At 36.6% G+C, this 14,878-nt stretch overlaps 1 protein-coding gene across 1 annotated transcript; it reads left to right on the top strand.

Moving 5' to 3' along the window:
- Positions 1-11,608: 11,608 nt before the first annotated feature.
- Positions 11,609-12,616, top strand: LOC129946852 (uncharacterized protein K02A2.6-like). Its single transcript, XM_056057218.1, has one exon. The coding sequence runs from the start codon at positions 11,609-11,611 to the stop codon at positions 12,614-12,616; it is 1,008 nt and encodes a 335-aa protein (XP_055913193.1).
- Positions 12,617-14,878: the final 2,262 nt, after the last annotated feature.

The raw sequence follows: 14,878 nt of genomic DNA, 5'->3' as shown, positions 1-14,878 counted from the left end.
CTGATTTGGCTTTAATTTACATAGCTTTTTTTGTCCAAAACTCCAATACAACTCTCATTTCTAGGCAGTTGCTTCAATAACCCACCTGAGACCCTTGGTCGGATTTAAAAAAAAAAGCTTCAAAAGTGACAGTTGTCCAACTGGAATTTATGAATCTCTTGAACACCGCTGAAAGGTTTCATGTCTATCATTGTGCTACCGATATTTTAACAAACGATTCCTCCTCTTAAACAATTTAACCGTAATACCCGTACACTTAACCTTTGAGCTCAATTTCGAACGTACTTTTAGGGAAAGGGATTCTTTCTTTAGACGTACTACACGGATATGGAACGCTCTCCAAATGGCACTATCCATGATAAGTACTTGCATTGAAGAGACTGAACAAGCTTTCAGTTCTAGGTATGTCCATCAATATTGCTTGAGGAGTGAGCACATACTTAAGTCGCCAAAAAAGGTGCTTAGTTGTAATGTTTTCTCCGCCGATGCAAGCAGTTTTTGTACCCCTTCTGATCTGGCTATAATTTATAAAGCCGTTTTTTTGTCCAAAACTCTAATACAACTCCCATATCTAGGCAGTTGTACCAATAACCCACCTAAGTCCCTTTATCATATTTCAAAAGAGAGCTTCAAAAGTGATGACCGTTGTCCAACTGAAACTTTTGAATCCCTTGAAACGCCGCTGAAAGGTTTCATGTCTATCATTGTGATATCGATATTTTTACAAACGATTCCTCCCCTCAAACAATTTAACCGTAATAACCGTACAGTTTACCTTTGAGCACAATTTCGAACGTACTTTTAAGCAAAGGGATTCTTTCTAGCAATTTTCAATCAAATAGACACAAAATTCAGAAATCGATAATTTTAATTGAAACCTTACCATTATATGGATTTTGTGTTTCAAACCAAGTCCAATAAAAGTAAATAAAATTACTTGATTTACACACTAAAGAAATGTATGCATTAATCTTATATGAAGGACATTGGTGTATGTCCTTTAAAATTTATAGAAGCAGTTAAAAGTCAACTTTAAGGTAATTTGCCATTATCAGAGAAAAACTGAACGAATAAATGGAAAGATATTAAAAAACACAACAAGAAGTCCCCTTGAAACTTTTTTATAAATCACATATGTATATACATATAAATATACATATGTTTAATCTCTGACATACTAACACAAAAACTTCAGTTAGGAACGAATCTCACAGTTGTCAGATAAACTGCCAGTCGTAAATTGTGTAACTGTATGACACAATTCGTTATGCTATACTACTGTAGAATTTCTGTGAATTAAGCACCCAAAGGACTGCTTCTCTGAATGGATTCAACACATGTCTCCATATTGCAAAATGGAAAATATAAAATATAGTAAACAGTTCTTGTAACGAAACATGCACATTAAAAAATAAAACTTAAGGGAAACAATATTTCCATGGCCATATACCCGCAGAACCATTTTGGTCCATGCACTGAAGAAAAGTTCAGAGTTTTAATGTATCGAAATTACGCATATGAATACTTACATCACTCCTTGGTAAGTAGAAAAACTCCGTCATTTTTGGAAATTTATTACTGACGTCTTTGCCATATTTTGTAAATATATATATACATATATGTAACATTTACATTTCTATTAATGGGATGGTCTTTTTAGATTATATATGAAATAAAAAAGTGTCAAATTCGAAACTTTGATTTTGTGTGCTGAATTAGAAGAAATAGATGATCATTTGCTCCATGAGGAACGCTACGAAAAAGCTCTTGAATGAAATTAAAAAATTTGATCGTTTTGCAAACGATATCATGTTGAAAGGTAACTTATTGTGCTTGTTTTTGTGCGGAAAATTGTACGTCTTATGACTTACACGTAATCCGCGGTACAAACTATTGATGAAGCTGCAATGCAAAAACTAATGGAAGTCTAGAGAGTAGCATAAGCATTCGACTTAAAAGTTACGCATTTCTTTTCTCTACGTGTACGGGTAACCAAGTCTATGTACATATATTTTATTTACACATATCTGCAGTCAGTTGCTTTGGGGTTGTAGGAGCATTTTTGTTTATATAACAATTTTTTATCCTTTTTCGTCCTGGCACACAACCGAGGCCGACTCATTAGTCTGCTGAAGCAACAAATAAACCGCCGCCGTTAATAAAAGAAAAAGAATCCAAGTCAATGAATGTAAAGTTCCCCTATATACACAACACATTGTACATATACTCTATACATAACTGCGGGAGTTGATATCACGTTGGAGTTAAAACTAGTCCAAGGCAAACGCGAGTGCTGATAAAAATTTTCGAATCCGTCCTATGCTTTTTGTATAGCTTTAAGATATGCGTGAAATTACGCGAAACATTTTTTCCATTTCTTCGTCCCGATTTTTTATTTTTGCCATTCTCTACTTTGTTTGTGCCAAAAAGTTAACATTTTCTGACATTCATTGCAGATAGTTTTTGTGTGTTTGTAGTAGTTTAAGTCGATTATTGAGAGTGACATTATGACAAAAAAAAATCAATAGGTTTCTCCTAATTTAAGAAAAGTTAATAAAGACACTTAAATTTAATATTCTATTATTTTGAATAAATGATTTTTTTGATTATGATAATAATTATATTCAAGCTTCTTTCTTATAATAAAAAATAAATAAGGTCCGCTGATACCTAGGGCTTAGAAACTTACAACATTCATTCCCGCGTACGAAAAATGTTGTCAGGGATGGCTTTGACCTACAATTTTAAGCCGATCCGAACGGATTAAAAAACTAGCGAAGGATTTTAATGAAACTTTACAGATTCTTTACATTAGAATAGAGCTGGAAATGATCTTGAGCTGCAATTTTATAAAAAAAATTTATTATTAAATCTAATAAGTTTGAAATCAATATATTTCCTTGTTTTCAAGAAATTTGAATTTAAATTAAACTTTTATGAATTATTATTGGATACAGGTATACAAAACTGGCAACCTGCAAAGCTGCCACCGACTTTTTGAAACCCGCGGCGGCGCGCGGGGTGGGATTTGAATGAACAATTCGCAGTGCATTAGAAGCTATGCGCAAACATTCTATTCACTCATTTCAAAGAATTATTGAATTCAGCCAGCAAGAAGTGGAATCAACTCTAGGATATCTAAAAGATGGAAAAGTATAGACGGTGCAAAGAACGTAACACTTTTTAGTGGAGTATTTGAGGTTGACATTTTCGCAACTGAATGAAGGGCTATAAAAAAAGATCCTCGTTGGTTGCAACAAATTATCGTGGAATTTCTTTTCTTTCGACGTTTTACAGCGCTGTTGCAGAAGCGAATCACAACGTGAATTGCATATCAGAAACTGTGAAATAGACTCAAGCGGGCTCTATATAAGAGAACCTTACAACATATAAAATTTGTATGCTCAGGAGGCTAGCTGAAAGCTTTATTAGGCAGGAAGAAAAAAGCAGCATTCGAATCAATCAACTTGCTTACTTACTTAAGGTGGCGCTACAGTCCGGGCGGACCTGGGCCTCAACCAACATGCTTCTCCAGCCAGCTCGGTCCCTAGCTAGCTGTCTCCAGTTTCTCGCACGCCAAGTTGGTTCAGGTCTTCACCCACCTGAGAGCGCCACCTAAGTCGCGGTCTTCCTCTACTGCGCAGTCCTTCGGGATTGGATTCGAAGACCTTCCGGGCTGGATCGTTGATGTCCATTCGCTCTACATGACACAGGACCAAACAACACCCGAAAAATTTTTCTCTCGAAGCATCCTAAGACGTTCTCATCTTTCTTTGACAGGGTCCAGGCCTCAGCGCCATAAATGAGAAGATGATGAATGTCTTATAGATGGTGATTTTAGATGCTCGAATGTCTTCTAAGTTCAAAGAAGCAGCGATTTGAGTTAAGAGTTATTTTTCGTTTGATTTCGGTGCTGGTGTCGTTGTCTGTGTTAATAGCAGTGCCAAGTAGACAAAATCCTTAACTACCTCAAAGTTATAGCTAACCATGGTGATGTTTTGTCCAAGACGTCGATGTTCAGTGTCCTTTTTTGATGACAGCATATACTTGGTCTTGCATATACTTGTAATTGGATGGACCTTTGGAAGATTGTGTCTCTAGTGTTGACGGTTGAGTTTTGCACAATTCTTTTCAGAACGATATTGAAGAAGTTGCATGACAGTGCATCGCCTTGTCTGAAACCTTTTTTGACATCAAATGGATCGGTGAAATCTTTTCCGACCTTGATAGAGCAGCGTGCATTCTCCATCGTCATTCTGCAAAAACGTATAAGGTTGACAGGGATGCCAAAACTAGACATCGCTCTGTAGAGCTCTTCCCTAAAGAAGCTGTCATACGCGGCTTTAAAATCGATAAAGAGGTGGTGGGTATCGATTTGAAGCTCAAAGGTTTTTTCCAAGATCTGCCGTAGTGTGAAAATTTGGTCGATAGTGGACTTTCCTGGTCTGAAGACACACTGATAAGGACCTATCAGGTTGTTAACGAACAACTTCAGACATTCACATAATATGGCAGAGAGGATTTTATATATATATATTCCCCTGATCGTCCTTACAGGCTTCGGTTTGTGGCTTGGAAGTTTTTTTTACCTTTTGGTAAAACTTACGAACCTCATTCCTGTTGTGACAACCCTCTATCTCCTCGATCGCGCGCTTCTCATGCTCTCTTTTTTTCCATCATAGAAGCCGGTGTTCCTCTCTCCTCTTCTGATCGTAGAGCTTGCGAACAGCTCTGGTCCTCCTGTGCAGCACCGCGCCGTTTTGTATGCCTGTTGCTTCGCTGCGTGCGTTTGCCGGCATTCGTCGTCAAACCAGGGGTTTTGCTGTGGTGGCCGTGTGAAACCTAGCACTTCAGAGGTGGCATCGCTGATGGCTGCAAGGCAATGTTGCCACTGGTTTTCAATGCTTAATGCAGGCAGCATAGGACTCCTTAAGAGGTTATTAGAGACTCGATCGGAAAAGGACATGGCAGTCGAATCTACTCACAGTACTTACTTGTTTTAGCTTGTATCGGGATATCCGTGTCTCCGTGAATGAATCAATCAACTGAGGTGCTTTATTTTACGAGCTACATGGTCTGGGCTTATCTCTGACGTTCGGACGCGTTTTTGAAGAGCTGTATAGGTGAACTTTCTAATTGCTTTCTAATAGGTTCGCAACCACTTCTGGAGTAAGACAGTGGTGCACATTGGGTCCCACCTACAAGATGTTTTCTGATGATATGGTAATTTTTGCATTATCCCCAGAAACATTACAACTTATGATAAATAGAGTATACCATTATTGCCGCCCATGGAACCTAACAGTCAATACTCAAAACATAGGTGATAATATTAAGGAAAGGAGGTGGATGAAATGCATCGAATTAAAAGTGGATTTTCAGCAAGTATGGGGATGCAAAGAGTTTCAGACGTTGGAGAAATTCCTAGCACATTATGTGAAGAATATATTTCGCCTGCCAAAATATACGCCAAATCACATGATTATGCCAAAAACTGGACTATAACCTCTGTTCATAAAGATCTTGAAGGTGCAAGAGGATTATCTCCTCCGTTTGTAATATTCCTGACTACCAACTTGTTAGAAAACTAGTAATAAAAGCTGTTCAAGACCAAAATCACAAGTACAGTGAGTGGTAGAAAGATGCAATTTAAATACGGAAAATGTATCTTATGTGCAAGGTTATAGCAGCGGTAGATTGAAAGTGACTTTTGCAAAGTTGCCTTAGAATATAGATCCAAAACGTGATAGCAAATTAATGATTTTTGTGATATAAAAATTAAAGTAAAAATTGTAAAATTAATCTTTAAATAAGTAAAAATCAATTATCTATCTACATACGGTTTTCTTTTTTTTTTTAATTTTCAATTTAAGTATTTAAAAAAAAAGGATTGTGAACGTTTTTCAATTTTTTGTTCGTAATATTTTTTTTGATTTATGCACTGGGAGTATTGGGAGCTTAACTTTCATGATTTAGTACCATTATTCTTTCCACATAATGGTCTAGCCGTTTATGAAAGAAATCAGAAAAATAAAACACTGCCTTTATAAATTAATTTAAAAAAAAAAAATAATTAGGTAGGTTGGTATCAACAACTTAAGAGAATTAAAAAAAAAACATTTTTTAATCACAATGCAAAATAATACAAATTTTACTTAGCACTTTTTATGTACTTTTGTAGACACAATACATTAAGATATTATCTTTTGTGTTTTAATAACTAAAGCTCAAAAATATAACACACACTTCGAGCGAAAAATTTATATTTGGGTATCTGAATTTAAAATAAGTACGTTTAAAAGAGCGGAACTTCGTTATTTTCATAGAATTGCAGGAGAAGTAGGTTGTTGGTTTCTTTTCTTATCTAAACATAATGAACAAGAAGTTATGAGAGTTTATATTTAAGTTCAACTAAAATAAACCGAATAATTCAAGACTATACAAGAAACCTTAAGGGAAGTATGCGTAAATACATTTAAACAAAATATATATGTACTTATATGAAAAAGAACGTGATTATTCGTACGAGTATATATCTATTTTCCAAAAATCTGAAAAATGAACGACATAAATCAACATATCTACACTATACTCAACCACATAAACAAAAAACTTTGAGTCTGGAAAAACTTTTTCGTTCTGCATTATTCCATAAAGTTTTCTCTTACATCACAATTCAGAAACATCCTTTTGCGCAGAGAAAATCTCTAGAGGAACAAAACGGATGTTTATCCAAAATGAAGAACAAAACAAAAGATATTCACCAACAACAAAAGGGTTCAGTGTATCAAATGGCATCAGGAATCAGGATCAGGACAATATAGTATCTCCGTTGAACTTTTCTACTGTACAGATAATAATAATAATAATAGGTAGGTTGTAGGTATAGGTATCGTTCTATATATCATTATATATACATACAAATATACCTTGTATTTACCGGCATAAATATCGGACTAGCTAGTTCGATGGCTTTTCACTGCCAACCTTATGCAATTTTCGGTCCCTAAGCCATAAGGATTTAGTTCCATTAAAGTATGACCTGAAGCGAAAGAAGAGGTCTAGAAACAAGAAGAAGAGCGTAAGAGGAAGCTCTTTGTTGAACTGTTTCTCCAAGCATTTTTTTTCTATTCATCCCACCATAGAAAAAAGTCTGCATCCTTATCTTCTGTTATTTTGTATTCCTTCACATCCCGTATCATGTTCCACAAGGACTCTATCATCATCCTGCAAACTTGAAGCTTTATTAGCGTATATGTGTAGGGTAGTTCCGTTTTCGTATATATACTATATAGGTACATATGTATGTACCTATATACATTTGTATTAGCTATTCTTTTGCTGAAAGTGAAGATGAGAATTTCATCTCGTTCGTGTATGCTTTTGTCGAAGAAGTGTCCTTATTTCATCACAAAAAATAAAACAAACGGAAGAAGGAATCACATATTCTATGTCACATCTGCATGCCCTGCATATGGATGAGCTTGGGAATGTAATTTAAAAGACATCGCGTGGTCTGGTGCTGGCTGGTGTGTAGGATGAAAGTTTTTCAAGGCAAATTCCCTGGAAGTAGAAGGATGGTGACTTTTTTTTTATTAGAAATGAGTTATATCCTACAAGGATCCAACATAGTTTTGGAGGATAGTTTGAGAAATTGAAATTATTTCTGATGACAAAAGGCTCCATCAAAAAATTAAAAAGAAAAACAACGATTGTAAAACTAAATGAAGAAGCTTAAAAGTAATCTAAATCTGAATATGTGAAATTCACTGGTTTTCTGGTATTCTGTTAAAGTATGTATTAGAGACACAGCAAAGCGACACATACTCTGCACCCATACAAGTGCATGTATATACACATACATAGATTAATTGAAAAGGAACAAGAGAAAGAACCTAAAATTTTGATTGTTTTCTAGAAAGATGAAGATATGGTATTCTCTTTTTATCACATATGAATGTGATATGTCTGATGGTTTTTCCTCAAGACAAAAACCTTCTTAATCAAAAAATAATGAACAACGTTTCATTTTCAGTCGCAATGCGGTTTCGTGCAATGAAGGCAAGACTATTTGGATTTTCATATATTGACTTCGCATTCTTCCAACCTCGAATTAAAAATGTTGACATTTTCTCGAAGTTTCAAGGTGCTCAGAATCAGTATAAACGTAAGTATAGAACGATATCTACATGTTGTGCATGTTTACGTACGTGCATACGTACGTCCGTACGTTATTTATTAATTTTTCAATATATATATTGTATCTAATAGAGTTTAAAAAAATCAACAATAAATACAAAAATTAAATATAAATACAAAAAAAAACTAAAGAAAAATTATTGTCATATTTTATGAACAAAAAATGATTTTATCTCCAAAATAATATTCTGTAACATAAAATAACGTTTTTGACATCTGGTAAAATTTTGAGAAAAATCGAATTGACATTTTTAAAACTTGGTAAACATTTATATTTTGACCTAAATATCTTTTTAAAATTTAGTATATTGGCTTCAAACTAGTTTCATCTTATAGAAAATACAGTTTTCCACATTCAGTAAAATGTTTATAAAATTCCAACAGTCAGTTTTAATTAATCATTTTTTTTAAGTCTTAAGCAAGACAATTTGACAGACAGAATGGGAAGTTATCGATGTGCTCTTTTTTTCATTTTGGAACGGTTCTTACTGATTTGAAATAGCCTCTTAAATTATAGATAGAATTCGCTTCAGGAAAAGACAATAGTTTCTAACTGCAAGAATTTAAAGCACTAATGGGAGAGTAATAAAAAAAATGTTCATGTCATTTTACTTCTAAGGGGACGATATATTAAGGCATGTAAGTGCAATTTAGATTCTGTCGCCAAAAACCGCTAACAAGCTATAACAAAGGTTCCAAGAAAATCTTGGTCTATTAAATGTGCTTGAACAAGCAAACATCTGAATCCAAATATTTTACTTGGGTTTTTCTAAAAAGTTTAATGTGTGATAAAAATGTTAGAGACATTCCCAACTTAAATAATGAATTAACTTTCTTGGAACTCATTCCAAATGTCTTCAAATATTATAGCGTAGCAATATATGTACATAACTCAAAAACGGAATATTAATTTTAATGCAATCACTACGGATGATTACCTCCGTTTAAAATACCTCCATTGATGTTTTAACATTTATTAAAATTGTCAAGCATACATTTTTTTCTCTAATCTTAAAAAATATGAAAATGATATCAATGCAATTTAGAACCCAGGAGTGAGGTTCCAAAACGAATACTTAAAGTCACTAAAAGGAAATTTCATCATATATGGTTTACGAGGTTCTATAAATCTGGTCTATATACCTCAGCGATGGAGAGATGTAAAGTTAGTTTTCATTCCCAAGGCGGGAAAATGCTCGCATGTCAACCCTTAGGACCTAAGACCTATTAGCCTATTAGCCTATCATCTTTCATTCCCAAAACTCTGGAACGATTGATCGATATCCATATACGTAACAACATTGAGAAGAGACTATCAATGTCTCAGCATGCTTACTGCAAAGGGAAATCGGTAGAAACAGCCTTGCACACTCTGGTAAGAACTATCGAATACTCCCTAGAGAAAAAGGAATACACTATGGTGGCCTTCTTGGATATTGAGGGCGCTTTCAACAACGTTCACACATCCGCTATCACTTCTGCTATGACGACCTTAAACGTCGAATACTCAATCTGTGAGTTGATTAATCTAATGCTAAAAAGCAGGATCATCAACTCTAGTTTGGGAGATTTTTGCACAAAAAGGTCTGTCAGTAGAGGCACTCCGCAAGGTGGTGTTCTGTCCCCTCTCCTGTGGAACATACTACTACTAATATCCCTTGAGAGGGATGGCTACAGAGTGGTTGCGTATGCCGATGATGTTGCTATCGCTGTCACAGGGGAACATCCTAATACACTGAGAGACCTCCTCCAAAATGCACTCAATATGCTCACTAGATGGGCTGATAACTGCGGACTTAGTATTAATCTTCAAAAAAACAGACCTCGTCCTTTTCACACGGAAATACAAGATCCCAGTAATTGTACCTCCTTCAATAAAAGGTTTTACCCATAATTTTAATCAATGAGGCCAAATACCTTGGTCTGATATTGGACAAAAAATTAAGTTGGAAATCCAATATACAGGAAAGAGTTAAAAAAGCTACAGTAGCTCTTTTCCTTTGCAAGAAAGCTATAGGAAGCAAATGGGGTTTTCAACCTCGCATAACCTACTGGCTATACACATCGGTCATCCGACCAATACTTATTTACGGGGTTGCAGTATGGTGGACTGCACTGGAGAAAATCACATACTGCGACATACTTGATATGAACAATTCTCTGAAGCACAAATCCACTAACATCAGAACACGTCTTATCGAACAACTCTGTACGAGCCTACAAGTTTGGCAGCTGAAATTTTTCCTTTTTACTTTCTTCTTCCTTGAGCCGCCAACTTGTTAACATCTGCGCATTAAAGTACTTATATTAAATTATAATTAGTTTATACAAATAATTGTTATAAAGTTACTTTACATTTAATTATAAAAGTATTATCATTATTTAACTTTGAATTTCATTTAATTAAACTCGGACATTTCATTTGGCGACGAGAAAAAAAAAGCAAGAACAAAAAAATTGCCAAACTTAACCTAATCGCTTAGTTGGCATATGCTTGAGCATATCAATATATATATATGTATATCCATTGAATCTTCAAAATGGCAGAACTAGAAGTACTAATTAAGGAGTTTTTGAAATCACAAAAGGAATACCTTAACGTATTGCAACGAGTTTCCTCAACAAGTGGTTCTACCAAGGTAGCTGTGCCGCAGTTCCAGCAATTTTCTCCCGAGAAAAACACGTGGGACGTTTATATGCAGCAGCTAGAACAACATTTCCTGGCATATAAGGTGGTGAGTGACGATGAAAAAAAAGCTTATTTTTTATCATGGCTTGGTCCAGATATATATAATTTACTTCAAAACCTATTGGGAGGTGGAAAAGTGACTGACAAATGCTATACAGATCTGACAGCAAAGCTCTCAGACCATTTTAAAGAAAAAATTCACATTTCAATGGCTCGTTACGAGTTTTGGAAGTGTCGAATGCGTACTGGCCAAACTTATGCTGAGTGGGTTGCACAGTTAAGAGGGTTAGCTCGAACATGTGGATTCAGTTGTCAAAAAACCAATTGCAACCACGAATTTGTCGATGAAATGATTAGAGATGTAATCATCTTACATACTCCACATGACGTAGTACGTTCAGCTTCACTCCAAAAAACTAACCCTACGTTATCTACGAAGCGACCCAGAAATCGCTTAAGGTTATCAAGTCTGATAGTGTTGAGCCGTTGGAAGTAAACCAGGTTAAGGCAGAGAGTTGGAAGAGTTCTAGAGGTAGAAGCAGAAATAGGTGGCAGGATAAGGAACAATATTGAGGTGGTAGTAAGTACAAAACAAAATCATGTCCAGGGTGTTGGACTAGGCATTCAAGAGAGTCCTGTAGGTATGCAAAAGTAGATTGTCGAAAGTGTGGGCGGATAGGGCATATCGCATCAGTATGCTTCAGTAGTAAAGTCAATAAGATGAAGGGTAAAAAAGGGGATACTGAGCATGTTCAAGAAATAGACAGTGTACTTACAGTTGGTGAAATACGTCAAGTAGGCTCAAAGTGGGAAATTTTTGTGAATTTGAATAATCACAAAGTTAAGTTTTTGCTCGACACGGGAGCTAGTTGTTCCCTGATTGGTCTGTCGGGCTATGAAGAGATAAACAAACCTCCGCTTAACGAAACCAGTCGCACACTTCGCTCATATGGTAATACAACCGTTCCAGTTTTAGGCGAACTACATGTAAATGTCGAATTTGGGGGTCACCATAAACAATTAACTTTATTAGTTGCCGATGTACCATCCGGGCACAATATTTTCGGATTGGATTGGTTCAGTGCATTTGGTCTGGAGATAAAATCTCCAAGTGAGAATATTGTTTTGAATTTAAACTCAGACAAGGACCACGAAATACAAAACCTTTTTTCAAAGCATGTTAAGGTAGCATCTAAGACCTTAGGGTTGTGTAATTCTATGAAAGCACATTTGTATCTAAAACCTAACACTAAACCCAAGTTTCACAAAGCGAGACCTATTCCATTTGCTTTAATGGATGCATTCAAGGGAGAAGCTAAGCGTTTAGAAGAAGCTGGAGTTTGGAAACCGGTCAGATTTAGTGAATGGGCCGCGCCTATTGTCGTTGTTTCTAAACGTAATAAGGGCCTCCGCATATGCGGTGACTTCAAGGTTACCATTAATCCTCACTTAGAAGTAGATCAGTATCCAATTCCAAGACCAGAGGATCTTTTTAATAAACTTGCGGGTGGACAGCGATTTTCGAAAATAGATCTTGCAGACGCTTATCTGCAAATAGAGTTAGATGAGGATTCAAAATCTCTGACTGTCGTAAATACACCACTTGGGCTCTACATGTACCAGAGACTTCCCTTTGGAGTGTCAAGTGCTCCAGCTATTTACCAAAAGACGCTAGAACAGGTATTGTCAGGGTTGAATTGTGCTATATATCTGGATGACATATATTAGTATCTGGGAAAGATGACAAAGAGCACTTACTTAATCTTGAGGCAGTGTTTAAGAGGCTTTTTGAAAACGGATTGCGAATTAATCGAGAAAAGTGCATATTTTTTCAATCTGAAGTTGAGTACCTAGGTCATTTAATCAACGCACAGGGAATCCGCCCGTCCCAATCCGGAGCTCTTGCAATTAAAAATATGCGCCATCCGACAGACTTGAAAGAATTACAAACTTTCCTAGGTAAAGTAAACTATTATGGAAAGTTTATTCGAAACTTTTCCGAAGTGGCAGCACCACTTAACCGTCTGCGTAAGAAAAATGTTTCTTTTATATGGGGCTTGTCACAAGTAAAGGCGTACGAAAATCTTAAACAACAACTGGCTGATGCTACTTGTCTTGTTCATTATCGACCGGAGTTGCCAATAGTTCTAGCAACTGACGCATCTTCCTATGGAATAGGAGCAGTGATAGCGCACATAGATGAAATGGGAAATGAATCACCAATTGCCTTCGCTTCAAAAACGCTCGACATACATCAACAAAAATATAGCCAAATTGAAAAAGAGGCACTTTCTATCATATATGGAGTACACAAATTTCATCAATACTTATATGGACGCACATTTACGTTGATAACAGACCATAAGCCATTAGTGTCGCTCTTCAACCCCGAAAAGAAATTGCCTATAATGACTGCCAATCGCTTACAACGTTGGGCGATTATTCTTATGGCCTATACTTACCGCATTAGATATCGGCCTACAGAGAAGCATGCCAATGCTGATGCCTTGTCTCGTTTTCCAATTGGGCCAGATTGCCAGTTTGACCGTAAACAAGAAGTTGAGTCTTTTCCAATTGCAAAGGCGGATATCGTAGCCTCTATTGATAAAGACATTACCCTTAAAAAAATTCGCAATTTTATACTTTCAGGTTGGCCAGAAAAATTATCAGAGGAAGATCAGGATGTCAAACCATATTTCAATAGAAGAATGTCACTTTCAGAGTATCAAGGGCTAATCTTGCTCCAAACCGAACATCTTCGACTTGTGATTCCAAAAGCTTTTCAGCGAAGGGTAACGGAGATGCTACACGGACACTGGGGCATTGTCCGAATGAAATAATTAGCTAGAAGGTACTGCTGGTGGCCAAAAGTGGACCAGGCTATAGAGGAACGAGCTTCCAACTGTAAAGTGTGTCAATCATCTGCAGCAGACCCTCCGAAAGAATACCGCTCCTGGCCAACACCCGAACGTCCATGGCAAAGAGTCCAAATTGATTACGCTGGGCCCTTTGTTAATCAAATGTGGCTAATCTGTATTGATGCATACTCAAAGTTTCCGTTTGTTGTACCTATGAAGAATTCTACCACCACCACCGCAACCATTTAAGCCTTAACACAAATATTCACCCTGTTGCGGTAAAATTTACCGCAACAAGTTCCACTCACCTACTCTATATCCCGTTCCCTTTTAACCTTCCGTTCTTCGTTGTGGCTCCAATATATTCTAAGAGTTCAGTTGAATCCTGTCTTCCATCAGTCAGTGTCCTGCTCTTAATATATAATGGAAAAGCAACCAAAATTAGGTGTGGACAAAATGGTACATTTGTGCGACGGGCGGTCCACAAAGTGATTGCTGGAACGACAGACGGTCTGCACGAATACCAACCAAGGTGACAGACAAGTGGTCTGGTCACACCAAAACTAACAAACAAAAAGGGGCACGAGTGACACTTGGTCCTCGATTGCTGATGTTACTCATATGAGAATGGCTGCATGCCCAACATAAATCAATTTCGTTATGTAAAAGATGGAACGTTAACACGAGTCCCTAAACCCCTAGTCTGCGCGAAAGTCCAACGACAAATAGAGTAAAATCGCGAGATCAAAAACCACTGCCAACTTCCACCCTGCGATAGTTAAAACAAACATTTTTACATAATTGTAATTTCGTACAAAAAAAAAGAACGCGTTAAACACTTCAGTTTCGTGCGACTTATCAAAGTTTCTCCAAAATTATGGGGGTGTTATTAGGGTGGCTGAATGCACCCATTGAATTCCCGCTCACTGGAAGAAGTACTAGAGGTCGGCGAATTCAATGACAGTGGTAGTGCATAAAGCTGGGGTGAAACGTGCGAGTAGGAAAAGTGGTGGCGTCTCAACTGCGTTCGCTCACTCTTGCAAATAAGCTAGGTGAAGCTGAATTAAAACGCGATAGAGACCCACACTTTCTGATTGGCCGAAAGCATGTGGGAATGGAAGAAAAAGCAGAG

This window comes from Eupeodes corollae, chromosome 1 (genome assembly GCF_945859685.1).
Source record: "Eupeodes corollae chromosome 1, idEupCoro1.1, whole genome shotgun sequence".
Taxonomy (NCBI): domain Eukaryota; kingdom Metazoa; phylum Arthropoda; class Insecta; order Diptera; family Syrphidae; genus Eupeodes; species Eupeodes corollae.
Note: the sequence above shows the minus strand (reverse complement) of the source record. Positions and strands in the feature narration are given on the sequence as shown.

Coding starts and splice junctions, on each gene's coding strand:
- LOC129946852 (XM_056057218.1), top strand. CDS start 11,609: ATGAAGGGTAAAAAAGGGGATACTGAGCATGTTCAAGAAATAGACAGT.